The sequence below is a fragment of the Diceros bicornis genome, unplaced genomic scaffold (assembly GCF_020826845.1).
Source record: "Diceros bicornis minor isolate mBicDic1 unplaced genomic scaffold, mDicBic1.mat.cur scaffold_73_ctg1, whole genome shotgun sequence".
NCBI lineage: Eukaryota > Metazoa > Chordata > Mammalia > Perissodactyla > Rhinocerotidae > Diceros > Diceros bicornis.
This window is the reverse complement of record NW_026691615.1, coordinates 1,535,026-1,554,892: the sequence shown is the minus strand read 5'-3', so window position 1 is coordinate 1,554,892 and position 19,867 is coordinate 1,535,026. Positions and strand designations below refer to the sequence as shown.

At 45.2% G+C, this 19,867-nt stretch overlaps 1 protein-coding gene across 3 annotated transcripts in view; it reads left to right on the top strand.

The window, feature by feature from the left end:
- The first annotated feature begins 968 nt into the window (after positions 1-968).
- Positions 969-19,867, top strand: part of ADGRE1 (adhesion G protein-coupled receptor E1) — a 63,344-nt gene continuing 44,445 nt past the window's right edge. For 2 of the 3 annotated variants that reach the window (XM_058538050.1, XM_058538049.1), the window contains exons 1-7: positions 969-1,024; positions 3,018-3,080; positions 7,112-7,144; positions 12,409-12,555; positions 14,934-15,089; positions 17,359-17,505; positions 19,498-19,644. In XM_058538050.1, the coding sequence (XP_058394033.1) occupies positions 994-1,024; positions 3,018-3,080; positions 7,112-7,144; positions 12,409-12,555; positions 14,934-15,089; positions 17,359-17,505; positions 19,498-19,644 (724 nt within the window). In that variant the 5' untranslated portion in view covers positions 969-993. Of the gene's footprint in view, positions 1,025-3,017; positions 3,081-7,111; positions 7,145-12,408; positions 12,556-14,933; positions 15,090-17,358; positions 17,506-19,497; positions 19,645-19,867 lie in introns of those variants that run through there. The other variant, XM_058538051.1, reaches the window with a different exon arrangement.

The following is a 19,867-nucleotide window of genomic DNA, read 5'->3' as shown; positions in this document are numbered from 1 at the left end:
AAAGAGTGCACTCTATGCTGCCTTCCAGAGGTGCCAGGGAGATTAAGATCCAGTTTCTCACTGTGTAACCTGCTTGATAACACACCCACTGTGGGCTCTTTCCCTTCCCTATCTCACTTCCCCCCTCACTAGCTGGAGTTCTGGGGGACCTCCTTGATGAACTACTCTTACCAGAATTCTTGTCGCAGCATCCGCTTCTGGGGGACCCCAACTAAGGCATTACTAGACCTCCATATGTATGAGATTGTGCATGTGTGTGTGTTGGGTTGGGTTGGGGGGCTGGGAATGGGGTGGGAGTGTTGTTGTGCATTGCGGTGATGATGGATATGATCAGATATAGTGGAGAGCTGCAGGCAGATGAAATGGTTAAACTCTAGACCTTGGATTCAGAGGGTCCTGGATTCAAATCTCAGGTCCGAGTAATCTTGGACAAGTCACATCTCTTCTCCAAGCCTCAGTTTCCTTTTGTAATTTTTGGTAAAATAGGAGGGGGTGGGAATCTCTACTTTACGATGTTGACATGATGATGAAATTAAATTTTGTTGGCAATGTGTCTACACAGTGCCTGGTACATGATGGCTATGGTGATTATTTTTACGGAGCAGGCTGGGAAGAGACCCTTGAGTTGGGGCTTGCCTCATCGGGGTCAAGTGGTGGAAGCCCATTTATTATTGGGTGCAATGGAGGAAGGTGATGAGAGATGGGAGGTAAATGTTGGTGGGGAAAGGAAAAAGAGAGCAGGAGGGAAGGAGAGAGAGAACATGGTGACACAGCAGCCAGACCAATTCTTCTTCACAGTGATGAGAGGAGAAAATAAGGGGTTTGCCACCCTGTCCTCATTTAGTGGGAGCAACTCAGCAAAAAAGATTATGATGTTCTGGCAGTGTTGAGAAATTCTGGCTCCACCCCTGCCCTCTCCCCACACTTTCTGTAATTGAAAACCCGGAGAACAGAGAAAAGGTTCCCCTCTTCGAATGACAGAAACACAGCACGATGTGGACCTTCATCTTGCTCCTCTTCTGGGGTGAGTGTGAGGCTGAATGGGGCACTCGGGGAAGCCTGGGCTGGAAACAGGCTGTAGGAAAAAGGGAGGGCCATGGACTGTCCAGCCAAGAGGTCATAAATGTAGGTTGGACACTGCAAACACCTTCATTGGGGGACCTTTGACAAAAATCACTCTAGCCCAGGGAATTCCATCTGTCAGGGCAGAATTCCTTTACAGCCATTCACTTGACATGTATTTCCTGAGTATCTACTATGTTTCAGGAGCTGTTCTAGGCAGTGAGGATAGAGAAGTGAATAAACAGACGAGGTTCCTACTCTCATGGAGCTAACATCCTAGTGGGAGGGGTCAGGCAGAAAAGAAGCCACTAACAGTAATAGCAACCACCCACTAACCATCGTTCTAAGTTCCTCAAATATAGAATGCATTCAACCTTCACAGAATTTCTCTGATATTGGGTCACCAATAGCCCCATTTTACAAAGGAGAAAACTGAGGCAAAAGAGATTAAATATCTTGCCCAAGATCACTTAGATGGTAAGGGGTGGAGTCAGGGTTTAAAACCAGGCAGTCTGGTCCAGACTCTGTATGCTTTATCACTACACTATGCTACCCAAAACAATAAACAAAAGCATTTCAGGTAATAATAAGTGCTATGAAAGAAGTTGTTATAGAGTGTGACTGGGGGTTATGTTGAAGGCGGAAGTCAGGGAAGACATTTGTCAGGGGTTATATTTGTGCTGAGATCAGAACAATGAGATGGAGACTTTCTGTCTGTCCTCTTATTGCTTCTTCTTTAGGCGTCAGTTTGTCTTGGTATTGTTTATCTTCTATGTTGTGGTTTCCTTGACATGTTTTGTGAGTTTGGGTCATTGGTTCAAATCTAAGAATTACGGACCTTGTCTAAGTGACAAGTGTGGGTTTCCTCTGCTGTTGTAGAGTTTCTCTTATTTTACGAAAGAGGAAACTTAGGTATGATGAGATTAAATAACTTTCCTGCAGTCACATGGTCATTTATTGGTGAAGCCACATTTTTAAACCCGCATATTTTGACACCAGAGTTGGTATGCTTAAATACAATACCCTGTTGCCTCTAAGATAATTCATGAGCAAGAGAATTTCAGTTAGTGATAGTGAGTGGGAGTGTTGGGAGTTTGGGTCTGTGGTACTGGTTGACTGGAAGGTTTCATTAGAAGGAGCAGGTAACTCATGGACTCCAAATGCAGGAATGCAGAGATGTTGCTTTGGGGTGTCAGCACTGGTATTAGCCATTAGCACCCCTCGTTATGCCCTGAAGTCAACCAGCAAAGAGTAGTGATGATGACTTTGATGATGTTGATGGTGAGGGTGATGATAATGGTGGTGGTGGTGGCGATGATGATGATGATGAGGATGAAGATGATGATGGTGGTGATGATGATGGTGATGAAGATGATGGTCGTGGTGGTGGTAGTGGTGGTGGCGGTGGTGATAGTGATGATGATGGTGGTGACGATAATAATGATGATGATGATGTTGGGGAAGAGCTTAATGCTGGAGGACTACACTGCCTTTTAGACATTTTAAAAAACTAATTGCCCTACCCTCTCATGAAATTTTAATACCACGGATAGACTGTACATCTATTTGTGTATTATATGTATATCTATATGTGTCTTCTACATAAAATAGTAAGATTTTTTTTCATCTTTCCCAAAAGAACCAAGTTTTGCCCTTTTGGGGGAGATATCATTCCTTTTGAGAATGCATGTTTTATTGTACATCTTTGAAAACCAGCTGGAGCTATTTTTGTAACTGAAAAGAAAACCAAAACAACCAAAATGAAAAACCAAAATAAAGTGCAGAAAAGCAGGAATGGCGGCTGTGAAGATTATGTGAAATCATGTATGTTTCTCACTCAATTGGGTCTCTCATGTAAGCTCATCAAACCTGAGGCCATGCCAGGAGTAATTTTTAAGGTCGAGCCCAAAGAGCTTCTTGGTGGTTCATGGTCTTTTTCTTTTCTTTCTACGCAGGGTGTTGTGGTATATGTAGCTGTGAAACAGTCACATTAACCCCACCGGAATCAGCGGCATGGCGTAAGTTGGTCCAAGAGAATCCATATGTCCAATGTGGTGGGAGGATGTTTTCTGGAGAGGAGATTCTTTTGTTCAGAGGCTGACAGCTGGTCACTTGCTGAGAGCTAGTTAGTGGCAGAACAAGGGATAACTTCCAGGTCTCCTGGTTCCCACTCCAGGCTCTTTCCTTTGCGCCTTGGACTTGCTGTGTGACCTCAGGCAAGTCACATTGCCTCTCTGATCTTCAGTTTCCTCAGCTATGAAGTACAGATAACAAGGTTCCTATCCCACAGGGATGTTGTGAAGCTTGAGTCAAAAGGGGTAACTTTCTAAACCACCTGGTGTGCGTGATAAGAGCTTCATAAATGGTAACGTGGTGGGAATGGGCATGAAATTTACTCAAACTACAACTCAATGTGGAAAAAAATGCATTTTTTTTATGTTTCATTAAGTATTCTCATCTTCCATATAAGCTCCTACTGGATAGAGGAGGAAAACAGTGTTAGTTTTCTCAGTGTTCTCAGTGTCTCAGTTTCTTGGTTTAGTCTTATTTGGGAAACCCAGTTTATATTGTATGAAGACTTAATCTTTCAAAATTTCTCACCCTACCCTTGTTCCTCCCAAGATGGTGTCTGGGTGTTGGCATAGGGGCAGTTTATGGGATCTTGTAGCTGTGAAGTGTGGACTTTGGGTGGGGTGTTTTGTCTACTGATGGAGCATGGCCCCATCTTGGTTCTTGCTTGTCCATCAATCCTCTCAGAAGCTCGGCATCTCCCAGGGGTCCATGCAGTAGCTCCTGGTTTCCATGTCCAGGCTACAGAAACCAGAAGAGTTTTCTTGGGTCACCTACCAGCTCTCTCCCTCTGCTTGTTCTAATCCTTGGCTCCCACACCACGTTGGATGTGGCAACAGCAGAAAGAAAGCTTTTGTTGGGAGAAGTTAACCCTTAGCCTTGATGCCCCTAAATTCACCCACTCCTATCTGGAAGTCTCTCAGGTGACCCAACTCCACTTAGATTTAGCCTTGAGGGGAGACGGCAGAGAAGCAGGAATCCTGGTGAGTCTTCTTCGTCTTAGCTCTCTTTTAGCTTCCTTCAGTTTTCACTCTTCCTATATAATAGGTATTTCCCTTACATCATATCCTGAGTCCTCTCTATGCCACAGCTTAATGAAATCTCTATCTTCTAGTCCTCCAAGCCTGGCTATTGAAAAAAACATTTATTGACATAGAATTGAGATATAACATTGTGCAAGTGTAAGGCATGCAACATGTTGATTTGATACACTTATATATTGCACAATGGTTACCACCATAACATTAGCTAACACCTTCATCACCTCACATAACTACCATTTTTTTTTTGTGGTGAGAACATTCAAGATCTACTCTTAGCAACTTTCAAGTATATAATACAGTATTGTTAACTATAGTTACCATTTTGTACATTAGACTCCCAAAATGTATGCATCTTGTAAGGCTTTGCTTTCAAGACTATTGTCTTCTTGGGAACTCAAAAACCCAATGTGATAATGAAAATCTGAACATTACCTTTGGCTGTCATTGTGTGTCTGCAGCTAAGACATCTTAAATTTTCCTGAATGAGATGAAATCCTTTGGCAGAATGGGTTTGAGCAGGGGTTGGTGGGGGGGGGGTCACATCCCTATAAGTGGAAAAGAGAAAATTACATCATATATGCCCAAAAAGGTCATCCTTGATTTAAAAAAACTATTGTTTTTTAAATAATAAAAAATCTTTAATAAAATTTTTTAATAAACCTGAGCCCAGAAAGCCTTTGATTGGTGAGAAAGAGATTGTATTAATCTCCATAGCTCTGGGACCCAGTCCAAGCCTGGCAGAGTGTGGGCAAGTTAGATGGATAAATGAAGAATATGTGCGCCACATAGAGAGTGTGAGGAATGTATGGTAGAGGGTTGTACAAGGAATTTATAAATGGGAATTCAAAAGGCTCAACATTTGAGAAAATTCTGTACTATCAGGATTAAAAATGCATAAACACAGGTGTGTTAACTGTGTGAGAGTTCATCGAACTGCACACTTATGATACTTGCACTTTTCTATATATATTACACTTAATAAAATGTTATAAAAATGCACATACACTTGACACAGCAACCGCTCATCCAGAAATTTACTCCAAAGAGATAGTCATATAACATACACAGATACCTCGCTATATACTCAAGAATGTGCATGTTAATACTATCCTGGTAACAACCTGGAATAAACTAAATGTTTGTTTACACTCAGGGACTGATTGGGTAAATTGTTGTGTTTGTTAGAGTAACTCCAGCTACTGTAACAAATAAACCCAAAACTGTCAGTGGCTTAATAAAAAGAAATTTAATTCTTGTTTGTTTAAGAGCCCAACGCAGATATTTCTGGCTAGTGAGTGGCTTTCCTCCACGGGATGATTCAGGGACCCAGATCCTTCTGTATTGGGGCTCAGCCAAGCTAGGGTCTCAGAGTCTTCTGCAGACAGTGGCAGAAGGGGAAAGAAATAGTGGAGAAGCCACACCCACTTGACAAAAACCTAGGCCTGGCCGTGACACATGTCACTTCTGCTCACGGTCACATGACCATACCTGGATGCAAGGTGAGCTGGGAAATGTAGTCCATGGTTGGGCGGCTGCCTCTTAGTGACAATTCCACACCACGGAAAGGGGAGTGTGGAGTTTTTGTTTGATCTTTGGCTACCTAGCTATCTCTGGTGCAGCTATAGCTCATGGATACAATGGAATACTATGCAGCTGTTAAAAAGCATGAGTTAGGTCTATATGGACTGACATGGAAAGTTGCCCAAAATGTATTATTTTCTTAAATTTCTATTATAGAAATATTTAAACACTCAGAGGCAGGGAAAATAGTATAACAAACTCCCATGTGCCCATTGTACAGCTTCAATGCCTGACAAATTTTGCTCCTCTTGGTTTGCAAGACATACTGTTGAGTGAAAAAGCAAGTAGAAATAGAACAGAGCTGTCCAACAGAACTTTCCATGATGATGGAATGTTCTAGATCCACAGCAGCCACTAGTAACATGTGGTTATTGAGTAGTTGAAACATGGCTGATATACTGAGGAATGGCATGTTTCATTTTATTTAATTTTAATAGATTTAAGTGTAAATAGTAGCTACTGTATTAGAGAGCACAGCGGATTGTAGATTGCATGATCCTATTTGTGTTAAGAAAATTGTGTGAATTTATAAATTCATTTCTATTTGATAGTATATTTGCACAGTTGAGTTGTGAATAGGACCCAGCCTTGAAGGATTCACTCAAGCTTTTGACAATTGTTACCTCTGGGTATGAGGATGGGGGATGGGGAGACTTTCACTTTTAATTTTATACACTTCTGCATTGTTCGAATTTTTTTTACAACAAGCAATTATTACCTTCTTAAAAAAAAAGATAAAAACAAAAGAAACAAAAATAAGGATTACCATCTGCTTTTGGTTAGTTTCCGTCGAAGCAGAGCCTGAGATGAGGATTCTGGTGTGAGTAATTCATGAAGAGAGGGCTCTCAGGAGGCACTTGCAGACACTTGCAGGAGTGAGGGGAGCAGGATAGGGCAGGGGGAGAAACTAGCCACTCAGAAGGCATTTCAGGAAAGGCTTAGCCACAGCCCATCCCGCCGGAGCTCTAGAGTGTGAATTGCACTAGAGACGTTCACCTGCTCAGAGGCAAGGGGATGGCTGCGCTGTTACACTCCTGCATCTGTCTGTCATCGCTTCTGGAGCAGTGAAACAGCTGTCAGACGAGTGTGCCAACCTGGTACAGGGGATGGGGGTGGTGCCAAGAGTGGCTACTGTCCCACCTGTCTCACCTGGCTGGGTGTGAAGAACTCATGAGCTGATGCAGGTAAATCTCCAAGAAGAGACTGGGTTTTCTTCATCACATACCAACGCCTGCTTCCATAACTTGCCACCATGACCTTGGCACCCAGGGAAATATGGAGCCTGGCTGGGTGAGAGGGTGGTTCATGGCCAGATCTCCAAGGCAGCTAATCACTTCTCTGTCCTCTGCTTGCAGGTCGGCTGCTGAATCTGACAGGGACGGCTTTTGGTAAGAAACTCCCCCAGATTGAAGGCAATCAGGCCTTAGGCAAGCACTTCCATCTCTCGGTGTCATCATCTGATTAGTGGGTATTGTGACGACCCCTACCTAATGGGATAGTTGTGAGGACTCCCCTCCATGTGGAGTTGCTAAGAGGGGGGCTCTGGAGTCACTCTTCCTGGGTTCAAATCTTGGTTCTGGTGCTCATTGCCTTGGGGACCTCAGGCATTTCAATAAATTCCCCAAGACTTCAGTTTCCTTGAAAATGAGGGTAAGAGGATTTAATTCCACAGGGTTTTGATAAGGATTAAATGAGGTGTGTACGGGCAGTGCTTAGAGTGGTATATGGAACATGGTAAGTGCTCCATTATGTTAACACTCCCCCTCCTCCTCCCTCCCCTCCTCCTTCCCCCCCTTGTCTCTCCCCTCCTCCTCCCTCCCCTCCTCCCTCCCTTCCTCCTCCCCCTCCTCCTCCCTCCCCTCTTCCCTCCCCCTCCCCTCCCCTCCCCCCTCCTCTCCCCCCTCCCCTCCCCCCCTCCCCTCCTCCCTTCCCCTCCTCCTCCCTCTCTCCCCTTCGCCTCCTCTGCTCCAGCCACATGGGCCTCTTCGCTCTTCCTGCAACATGCCAGGCACAGTCCTGCCCCAGGGTCTTTGCACATGCAGTTCCTTCTGCCTGGAAAGCTCTTGCCCTACATATACACGTGGCTCCCTCCCTCACCTTCTTTATGTTTTAGCTCATGTGTCGTCTTCTCAGTGACCTCTCTATTTTTGACATTGTATCCCTCACCCCCACATCTCCAGATTATCAGCTCTGTGAAGGTGGAGAATTTTGTGTGTCTTGTTCCGCCACTGAATCCACAGTGCCTAGAATAGTGCCTGGTGTATAGTAGGTGTTTGTATTTGTCAGGGTTATTCAGAGAAACAGAACTAATAGGATGGATATATATATATCTGTATACACACACACACACACACATACGTAAAGATTCATTATAGAGGATTGGCTCACAATTATGGAGGCTGGCAAGTCTTAAGATCTCTGTGCTGAGACTGGAAGGAATTTGGAGAACTGAGTGAAAGTGAGCATGGCTGATGGGACAGGATAGGAGATGAGCTGTAGAGGTTGACAAGTGCCCAGTCAGACAGGAATGGGTTGCTATTCTGGTTTTAGGTGGATTTGAGTTGTGAGAAATTGAGTTGTGAGTAATGGGAAGCTCAGAGTTGAGAGACCACAAGTGGTAACATGCCGGAAGTCTGCAAAGAGAAATGTTGCCTTCGTAGCTGAAAGAGGAAGCTGGAAATGAGAAGCAAGATGTTATCTGAGGCATCATGCAGGGAAGGGAAATAAGCAAGGCACGCTGTAGGGAGCAAAGAGCCTGGGTCTCAAGACCCTAATAATGATAATCCATCTCTTACTTTTTTTTTTTTTTAAGATTTTATTTATTTATTTTTTTCCCTTAAAGCCCCAGTAGATAGTTGTATGTCATAGCTGCACATCCTTCTAGTTGCTGTATGTGGGACGCGGCCTCAGCACGGCCAGAGAAGCGGTGCGTTGGTGTGTGCCTGGGATCTGAACCCGGGCCGCCAGCAGTGGAGCGCGCCCACTTAACCGCTAAGCCACGGGGCTGGCCCTATCTCTTACGTTTTCATGGCACTTTATAAAGAGTTTTCCTGTGATGTCCTATCCTACCAGTTGATGCTGGCATTCTCGCTGCGCCCCTCTCTTTATTTCACGCCCCACATCCCATCCACTGGCAAATCCTGTTAACGTTACCTTCAAAATAAATCCAGAATCCTAGCTTTCCATAGCTCCCACCTGGGTTGTGTCCACCACCATCACTCGCCTCGACAAGTGTAGTCACCTCCTCCCTGGTCATCTGGCCTCTGTCCCTCTACAGTGCATCTTCCAACCAACGGCCAGAAGGATCCTGTTAAAGTCACGCTCTGTCCTTCCTCTGCTCAAAACTCCCCCCTGCTCCCCTCTTGCTCTGATAAAATGCTGAAGTCTTACAGTGGTCCAGCAGATCCTGCATGATCTGGCTATGTCACCTCCTCCCACTCTCCATTTATCCACTGTACTCCAACGACACCGGCCTCCCTGTAGTTCTCCAAAATCACAAAGTGTGGTCCTGCCAATGGGCCTTTGCACTTGCTGTTTCCTCTGCTTTAAATAGCTTCATAGCTCACTCACCTCCTTCAGATCTTTGCTCAAATGTTACCTTCTCAGTGAGGTCTTTATCACTGAGCACCGACTATGCACCAGGCGCTATTCTATGTACTTGGGATGCAGTAGTAAGTAAGATGGTCACACATCTCTTCTGGGGGCTTACAGTCCATCAGGGAGACAAACTTGAAACAACCAATTACAAAAGTTTTTATGTAGAATTATCTTAGAAATTGCCTGAAAATTTACTCCATTTCCAGCCAGACCTACCTCTTGTCATGTAGAAGTAATGGAAATCATGCACTTAGGGTTTTCACCGGCCTGATGCTGCCATTCACCAGCTGTGTGTCCTTGGGCAAGTTACTTAACCTCTCTGAGCCTCAGTTTTCCACATCCATATAATGGAAGTTGTATTAGTTTCCTATTGCTGCTGTAACAAGTCACTGAAAACTTGGTGGCTTGAAACAACAGAAGCGTATTCTTACAGTTCTGGAGGTCAGAAGTTTGAAATGGGTCCCACTGGGCTAAAATCCAGGTGTCAGCAGTGCTGCATTCCTTGCTGGAAGTTCTAGGGGAGAATCTGTTTTCTTGCCTTTTCTGGCTTCTAGAAGCCAACTGTATCCCTTTACTCGTGTCCCTCTTCTTCCATCTCCAGAACCAACAGGGGCTGGTCAAGTTTTTCTCACATTGCTTCACTCTGACTCTGCCTCTCCTGGTTTCATCTTTCTCTTGTGAAGATGCTTGTGATTATGTTGGTCCCACCTGGATAACCCAGGCTAATCTCTCCATCTCAGGGTCAGCTGATTAACAGTCTTAATTCCATCTGCAACCTTAATTTCCCTGTGCTGTGTAGCATAGCATATTTGCAGGTTCCAGGGATTTGGACGTGGTCATCTTTGGGGGTGCCATTATTCTGCCAAACACAGAAATGATAGTGTCAAGTGAGTCCCTTCCCTAGCACCTGGAAGCCTGCCCCCACCTGTGGCTTTGTCCTCCTGGAACTCACAGTGTGGTAGAGGACATGATCACTAAAAAGCTAACCACTCAAATAATCCAGCAATTATAATTTTGATAAGTGCCATAAACAGGGAGCACAGGGAGCTATGGGGGAGTCAGGGAAGGCTTCTTGGAGGAAGTGACATTTAAGCAAGAACTGGAGAATGAATAGGAGCTGGCCAGGCAAAGCAGAGGAAAACAGAACAGCATGTGCAAAGGCCCTGTGTGAGGAGGCTAGAAATGGAGAGTGAAGAGAGATGTGGTTCGGTCTGGTCACTGGGGACTTTCCAGGTCATATTCAGTAACTTGCATTTTCATTCTGAGTGCAACAGGGAGTGTTGTAGGCAGGGGTGGGGGTGGGTGATCAGATTTGCATTCAGAGATGATTGCAGGGAACAGTGGAGGGTGTAGGGGCTGTAGGGGATGTAGGGGATGCAGCATCCAGAGGAAGATCTGTACCAAGTATAGCCATGGAAATGGAGAGATGTGGGTAGATGTCGAATATTTGGGAGGAAGAATCAATGGGGCTTGGGAACTCACTGGACGTGAGTTGAGGGCCAAAGAAGTAAACGGAGGTACAGAGATGTGAACTCCACTTGTCCCAGGGCTGGGGTGGCTAGGATGTAGTTTTGACTGTTTCCATAGAAACCAAATGACAACAACTTAAAATGTTTATTTCTTAGAAGTTTATTCTTCACCCTCTCATAAATCTCCACTTTGTGGATGGAACAAGGTGACAGGGCTACCTCGTCTGAGATCATCTCAGCTCCCAGGTGCCTTCCATCTTGTTGTTTCTCCGTCCCTCGGTGCGGAGGTTTTCCAAAGCATCATCCCCACGGTTATGGACAGATCACCTCATTCTGTCCACATTCCAGCCCAGGTGAAAGGGAAAGGAGAAGTGAAGACCACGCTCCTTCTTCTTAAGGGCTTGGCCAAAAGGTGCACATATCACTTCTGCTCATTTCTGTTGGCTGGAACTCAGCCACATGGCCACACATAGCTGCAAGAGAAGCTGAGATTGAAGCCTAAATGGGTGGTAATTTTATTAAAAGAAAGAGGGGGAGATGGGTGTGGGGGAGTAGCCACCATTCCCTGCTTTGATGTGTCCTGTGGGAGCTTTAGCCCAGGTGGTCCTTGCTCCAAAGGCTGCAGCTTTGACTCGCATACTCTTCTGTCTGGAGCTCTGATGCTCACAGAGTGGTCCATGGACCGGCATCATCAGCATCAGTCACAGGCTTGTTAGAAATGCAGAGACTCAGGTCCCTCCAGACCAGCTGAATCAGCATCTGATTTTCCAAGGTCTCCCGGGGATCCCAGGTGAGGCAGATGCTGCTGGTCTGCGGACCACACTTGGAGAAGCAAGAGTCCAGATCAGTACTTCTCACACTTCCTGTGCACACACATCACCTGAGGATCTTGCTAAAATGTAGATTCTCATTCAGTAGATCTGGGGCAGGGCCTGGGAGTTTCTGTTTCCATCAAAAAGCCAGGTGATGCTGATGCTGCCCACCCACGGACCACACTTTGAGTGGCAAAGTCTAGGGTCTGTAAGGTCCTTGACTGAGCAGTTTCCTAGGGCTGCTGTAACAAGTTATCACAAACCATGTGGCTTAAGACAACAGAAATTCGTTCTCTTACAGTTCTGGAGGCCAGAGGTCTGAAATCAAGGTGTCAGCAGGGCCGTGCTTTCTCTGAAGGCTCTAGGAGAGAATCTGCTCTGTGTCTCTCTCCCAGCTTCTGGTGTTGCCGGCAATCCTTGGTGTCTCTTGACTTGTAGATGCATCACTCCCATCTCTGCCTCTGGTATCACATGGTGTTCTCCCAAGCCTGTCTCTGTGCCTCTTCTCCTCTTCTCATAAGGACACTAATTATATCGGATTAAGGGACCACCCTTCTCCAGCATGATCCCACATTAACTTACATCTTAATTGCATCTACAAGGACCCTATTTCCAAATAAGTTCACATTCTCAGGGACCAGGTTTAGGGCCTCAACATTTCTTTTTGGAGGACACAATTCAACCCACAACGGTTGCCTTTACTCTCGAACGCTGGCTTCCCTTGCGGCCCCGCTCTGGTGCACTAACCCGAACTCTTCCTTCTGTGCTGCCCAGAAACGAATGAGTGTGTGGATACCACTGTCTGCCCAGCTTATGCAACCTGCACCGACACTCCAAAAAGTTACTACTGCACTTGCAAACAAGGATTCCTGTCCAGCACCGGAGAGACAGAGTTCAGGGGCTCAGGTGTGGAATGCAAAGGTGAGTTCATACCCCCTCAAAGGTGGTAGGAAAATCAAATAGAAGCTAGCTGGGTAGTAGATGTGGGTACTTTTTGTTTTTTCCCCAAATATGGTTTCCTCCATCCCTCCCTGCCTCTCTCTCTTTCTTCCTTCCTTCCTTCCTCCCTCCCTCCCTCCCTCCCCCCTCCCTCTCTCTCTCTCTTTCTCTCTTTCTTTCTTTTCATTCTTCGTTTCTCTCTCTCTCTCTCTTTTACTTTCTTTCTTTCATCATGAGAATTATTCCTGGTCACAAAAATTTCCAATGGTTAGGGGCTAGCACTAGGATGAAAATGAAAATAAAAATCCTACTATCTGTCAACATCCAGAAATAACCACTGATTTCATTTTTGGGGTGTGCCTTCAGTCACCTCTCCTGTAGATAATAAGAATTTTTAACATTTATTGAGTGTCAGCCTGCGTGAGAAAGGCTTTATGTGCATCGTCACATAAAATTGACTGTAAGCATTGTGATGATCTCCATTGTCCAGATGAGAAATCTGAGGCTTGGAGAGCTGAAGTGATTTGTTTAGAGTCATGCAGTTGAACTAGGATTCAAATCCAGGTCTTTCTGACTTTACTGAGGGTCTCTCAAACACGTGGCTTAGTTGCCACACTCTAGTTAAGGGGTGTTGGGGAAGCATGTTTAATCACTCTAAACCTCAATGTTTCCATCTGTAAAATGGGTGTATAAAAGTATGTATCTCAAAGGATAGTTGGGAAGATTAAATGCAACAATGTATGCAGTGTACTAGGCACATGTGCAGTATCAAGGGTTATATTAACGTAAATAATATAAACTGACATAATTCCCAGAAAGAGCTAAGTTCTTTGTCTGCATTCCTTATATTTAGACTCTTATTGTCTTGATAGTAAAGATCTGATTATGCCTCTGAATAAGACCAGACGTTGGCAAAATTTTCTGTAAGGGAACAGAAAGTAAATATTTTGGAGACTGCAAGGCTTATGATCTCTGTCATGACTACGCAGTGCTCCAGTTGTGGTGCAAAAGCAGCCATAGATGATACAAAAATGAATGGATGTGGCTGTGTGCCAATAAAACTTTATTTACACAAACAAGTGATGGGCCGGATTTGACCTATGGGATGTAGTTTGCTGAGCTCTGAAGAAGAGAATGCATTTCTATCACTGTGGTTTCCAGGGAGCCCCAATGTCCTTCTTTATCTTTGAGCTACAGTTCATGGGTTATTCAGTCAGCTCAGTAGTGCTGGTGGGCCCTGGTGTTTAAATTTGGTGTGAAATCAATGTTCCCCATCTAGAAAGTGATGGACACTATAGCAACGATTTTGTCCACTGTATGTCTTTGACCCCCAGCATGGTACCTGATACATTGTGAGTTAAATAGATATTTGTTGAATGAAGGAACACGAACTTTAATCTTTAGTCAACTCCAATCATCCTTCTATTGACAAGCACTTAGGTTTTTCTAATGTTTTACAACTTGAAACAAAGCTGAATGAACGTCCCTGTGATCTTATCTTGATGTACAGTGGCAGCTCCAGATATCTCTCTAGAAGAGGTGCAATTGATGGGGAGGGAGCTATAGGAGACTTGCCTTGAAGGTGTGCTTGCATGACAAGTACATAGCAAGTGTTTATTTGGGGTGACTTGGCAGAGCAGGGCTGAAGGAAATTAGGGGAGGGCCCCCCCACCATGGTACCATGACTGCACAATTCCCTGAGTGCTTCAGGAAGTAAATTCCTAGAATTGGCTTTGCAAGGTGTTGAACCTATGTATTGTTGGGTAACAGACCACCGGCAAACTTAGTTGCAAACAACAATCATTTATTTTGCTTGTGAATGAATCTGCTATTAGGGCTGAGTTTGGAGAGGATGGCTTGTCTCGCTTCCATACAGTGTCAGTTGAGCCTCAACTGGAGGCTAGAGGATCCACTTTGAAGAGGGTCTACTCACAAGGCTGGCAAGGTGGTGCTGGCTGTTGACTGGCTGCTCCCCCAGGGCTGTGGGCTGGATGTCTTAGTTCTGCCCCATGTGAGCTGCATTTTCATGGCTGGTTGGGCTTCCTCCGAGTATGGCAGCTCATTTCCAAGAATGAGCCACTCAAGAGAACAACGAAGTACATTATATTTTTATGACCCAGCGTGACATTCCTCTGACCCAGCATGGTATTTTTATGACCTGGTGTCACTTCCACCTTAGTCATAAGCATGCTCAGATTCAAGGGGAGGGAATATAGACCCCACTGCTTATGGATGGAGTACCAAGGTCTCACTGAATGAAGCGCATATGGGAGGGAAACATTGTTTCAACCATCTTTGGAAAATACAATCTGAGGCACAAGATGAAGCAACTTTGTAACTCTGACTCTCTCTCTATCCAGATATAGATGAGTGTTCTCAAAATCCCCTACAATGTGGTCACAACTCAATCTGCAAAAACCTGCCAGGGAGGTACAAGTGCAGCTGTTTGCCTGGTTTCTCTTCTCCTACTGGAAACAACTGGAACCCTGGAAAGCCAGGTCGTTTCGCCTGTACAGGTAATGGTCTCAGGCTCTCAGGCATGGTCTTTGGTGGAAAGCTATCACTGAGTTGGGTACATGTGTTTCTCACTGTAGACACCCAATCTTTTGTCTGCTCACTCTCCTCCACTGCTCCTCAGACATCAATGAATGCCTCTCCAGCGGAATCTGCCCAGAGCATTCTGAGTGTTCCAACTCCTTGGGAAGCTACAGGTGCAGCTGTCGTGCTGGGCTCTTCTCTAACAACTCCGCCTGTGAAGGCATAGAGGGCCTGCCCTTCTTTATTTACCTACTTAATTAAGAATCACCTCATTTGATGGTCCTTTGAGGCAGGGATCATGATCCTCACTTTAGGAATGAGAAAATTGAGGCTCAGAGAGGTGAAGTGACTTGCCCAAGGATGCACAGCTGTTAAGTGGAAGAACCAGGGTTTGAACTCCTGTTGAGGCGCTACTGTGACTTAAGCAGTGAGTCAGGCAGTACTTGAGAGTAATGGGAGGCTCTATCCCTACAGCAATTTTATCCTCAGGGGACATTGGCAATATCTAGAGACATTTTTGATTGTTGCAGCTGCTGGTGGTGTTGGGGTTGTGTGTGCTATTGTCATCTAGTGGGTAGAAGCCAGAGATGCTGTTAAATACTCTACAATGCACAGAACAGCCTCCCCACAAATAAAAATGATCCAGTCCCAAATTTCAGTAGTGCTGAGGTAGAGAAACTCTGTCCTAGGGAGAGCTCAGATCCAAACCTCAGCACTTTTTCCTAAAAGATATTTGAATTAAAACCTGAGAGTTACCCTCACCCCCCTTCCCCTTCCATATTAGATCAGTCATCATGTATTGGGGAATCTACCTGCTAAATATGTCTTGAATCTCTCCACTCTTCTCCATCCTTGGATCAGACTTCATGCAGACTGCAGCAGCATCCTCACTGGTCTCTCCCTTTCTGCAGTCTTGTCGCCTCTATCTATCCTCCACACTGCAGTGAGAATGTTCTCACCAAGACACCAAGGCTCCATCTTCCAGAGTCTAGTGTGGTTCTATTGTTCTCCACATTCATTTATAGGAAGGGTGACTCCATCTAGTGGGGCATGGAGTGATCCAGCCCTCATCACATCCCCTTGGCTTGGAGTCAGAGATATTTGAAGTCATCTCTGATTTCTCTAGTCCATTTTTAGCAGTTAGCTATTGCTGAGTAACAAATCAGCCTGAATGACAAGAGCTGAAAAAACATAACGTTTATTTAGCTCTTGATTCCATGCATTGGTGGTTTAGGTTGGGCTCTGCTGGTCAGTTCTTTGGGTCTCAAACATTCTTCATGTGTCTGTGGTCATCTGTGGTTGGGCTGGGCTGTCGCACATGACTGGGGCTCATCTGGGATGATCCATGTCTTCCATCCCTCATTAGGCTAGTTTAGGGCTTGTTCATGTGGCAGAATCAGGAGGCCCAAAGCATGAACAGAAGCAAAGAAGCCTCTAGAGGTCAAAGTTAGGAACTGGCGCCACATCACTTCTGCTGCATTCAATTGGCCAATGGAAGTCATAGGGCCAGCTGGATTCAGCAGTAGGAAACAAATTCCACATTTAAAGAGAGGAGTGTCAAAGTTACGTCATACTGCATAACCTGCATCCTGAGGTGTGGATACAGGGGTATATATGTGGCCATTGAAGTTCACACACGTGGCAGATATCTTTTGGATGGATGAATAGACGGAAAGCTGGATGCATAGATAGATGGATAGCTGCTTGGATAGATGGATGGATGGGTGGGTGGATGGATGGATGGATGGATGAATAGATGGATGAATAGATGGATAGAAAGATGGATGAAAAGATGGAAAGCTGGATGTATAGATAGATGGACAGCTGCTTGGATAGATGGATGGATGGGTGGGTGGGTGGATGGATGGATGGATGGATGGATGGATGGATGGATGGGGGGGGATGGATGGATGGATGCATGACACAAACAAATGAACAAAAACAAAGGAATAAACAGTGTACTTTTTTGTCTATGCTAAAAAAGAAAGACTACAGCCTTTCTGCAAGCTATGATCATTATGTTTGACATTATTGTCATCCTTTTGCTTACATACCGCTGGCCAGAATTTATTCTAACCACCACACCTACCTGCAAGGGAGGTTAGGGAGAAGGGGAGAATGTGGGTATTGGGGATCCTCAGTGCTGTGTGCCACGAGCTAAGAACATGTAGAGCGAATCTCCACTTGCAGGCTCCTGTCTTAATTTCCTCCTCTGCCTTGACCTGGGTGTTCTCTTCCACTCTCTAGATGTGGATGAATGTGTGGATCCCAGAGCCTGCCCAGAGCGTGCGACTTGCCACAACAGCCCTGGAAGCTACTATTGTGTCTGCAACCCAGGATTTGTTTCTAGAAGTGGAAACGCGAGATTCCTCGGTCCTGGAGGGACATGTGAAGGTAGGTGGAGGGATCTGTTGGGGAATCAGGTCCAATTCTGTTTGTAAAGACAGCAGTGGTGGGAGAGGAGTCAGGGGAGGTCTTGGCTGAATCATTCATTCATACATTCATTCATTCATGCACCCTTTGACCAATACTTCTTGAGCATCTACAATACAACAGGTTCTATTCCAGGGATGACGGACACAGCAGTGACTAACACAGGCAATAATATTTGTTCTCCTGGAACTTATCATCTAGTGTGGAGGGAGATTGATAACAAAAAATAGATGCATGAACATCTTGTGTGTTAGGAATAGTTAAAGGAGCTGAAGACAAATAAGGCAGGAAAGGCATATAAAGGGTTCTGGGGATGGGATTCTACCACTTTTAACAGAGTGGTAAGGAAAGGTCATGCTGAGAAGATGACATTTGAGATAATATCTGAAGGAGTGAGGGAGTGAGAGATTGGGTATCTGGGGAAGGATGTTCCAGGAGGAGGGAACAGCAGGTACAAAGGCCTGGAGACAGGATCCCAGCTAATGCGTTAAGCTCTCCCATACATGTGTTCACTCAGTCCTCCCAACAACCTGATGGTATTGGCTGTACTCTACACCAATTTCACAGACGAGGAAACTGAGCCTCCACTGTGATGGAATCACCCTCCCAAGGCCAAATAGACAGGATGTAGGAGAGTCAGGATCTGAGTGTGCCTAGGTATCACTTCACACCCCATGCTCACAACCACCATGCCATTCTGCCTCCAAATGAGGCTGCAACCTCTGGCAGCTCAAGGTGGGCTTGCGTAGGACACACATTGATTTAATCCCCAAGTTCCCAGACTCTGAGACTCAGGACAGCCTGAGTAACTGTCATGCAGACATTCCAGAGCCAGACAGAACCCAGATTCCAATCCTCATTGTGCCTTTCACAAGCTATGTGACAGTGCAGAATTGTGAAGCCCCAGTTTCCTCCTCTGAAAAGTGGAAATATTAGTTTATAGCTCATAGGGTTGCTACTAGCATTTGTGGAGCTAATGCATGTAAGAGATCTCTGTCAATGCCTGCCACAAAGACAGCTCGAGATGTTAGTGGTTAATTTTTATTTTAGTTAACGTTTGATTGCATAGTACTTACTGTGCTCCAGGCTCTGTGTGGAGCGCTTTACAGAGGTCACCTTATTTAATCCTCTGAATGACGCTATGGGGTGAGTACTATTATCCTCATCTGACAGATGGGGAAACTGAGACACACAGAGATGAATTCTCTTGTGCATTGTGTTAGGCAGCTTGGGCTGCATCACCAAATATTAGACTGGGGGCCTTAAACAGCAGAGATTTATTTTCTCACATCTCTGGAGGTCAGAGGTCTGAAATCAAGGTGTCAGCAGGGCCGTGCATTCTCTGAAGGCTCTAGGAGAGAATCTGCTCCGTGTCTCTCTCCCAGCTTCTGGTCTTGCCAGCAATCCTTGGCATTCCTTGACCTGTAGACGCATCACTCCAATCTCTGCCTCTGTCATCACATGGTATTCTCCCCAAGCCTGTCTCTGTGCCTCTTCTCCTCATCCTATAAAGACACCAGTCAGATCAGATTAAGGGACCATCCTACTCCAGCATCATCCCATGTTAACTTACATCTTAATTGCAACTACTTTGTAGAGTCTTTGTAACCCTATTTCCAAATAAGGTCACATTCTCAGAGACCAGGTTAAGTACCTCAACATATCTTTTTTCTCTATGCCAAGAAAAAAAGACTACGGCCATTTGTGCAATCCGTTATCATTACATTTTGAAATTATTCATCACCCTTTTCCTTACATATTATTGGCCAGAATTTATTCTCTTGGTCCCACCTAACTGCAAGGGAGGTTAGGGAGAAGGGGAGAATGTGGGTATTGGGGAGCATCAGCGCTGTGTGCCTCAAGCAAAGGACATGTAGAGCGAATCTGCACTTGCAGTTTCCTGTCTTAATTTCCTCGTCTTCCTTGACTTGGGTTTTCTCTTTCACTCTCTAGATGTTGATGAATGTGCGGATCCCAGAGCCTGCCCAGAGCATGCCACTTGCCACAACAGTCCTGGAAGCTACGATTGTGTCTGCAACCCAGGATTTGTTTCCAGCAGTGGAAACATGAGATTCCGCGGTCCAGGAGAGACGTGTGAAGGTAGGTGGAGGGATCTGTTGGGGGATAGGGTCCAATTCTGTTTGCAAATTCAGCAGTGGTGCAAGAGAAGTAGGGGCGGGTCTCGGCTGAGCTCGAAGACTTTATCTTCAAAGCTGAAGCTAATAATTATTCATTCATACGTTCACTCATTAATTCATTAACTCCTGCACCCTTCGACCAATACTTCTTGAGCATCTACAATACAGCAGGTTCTGTTGTAGGG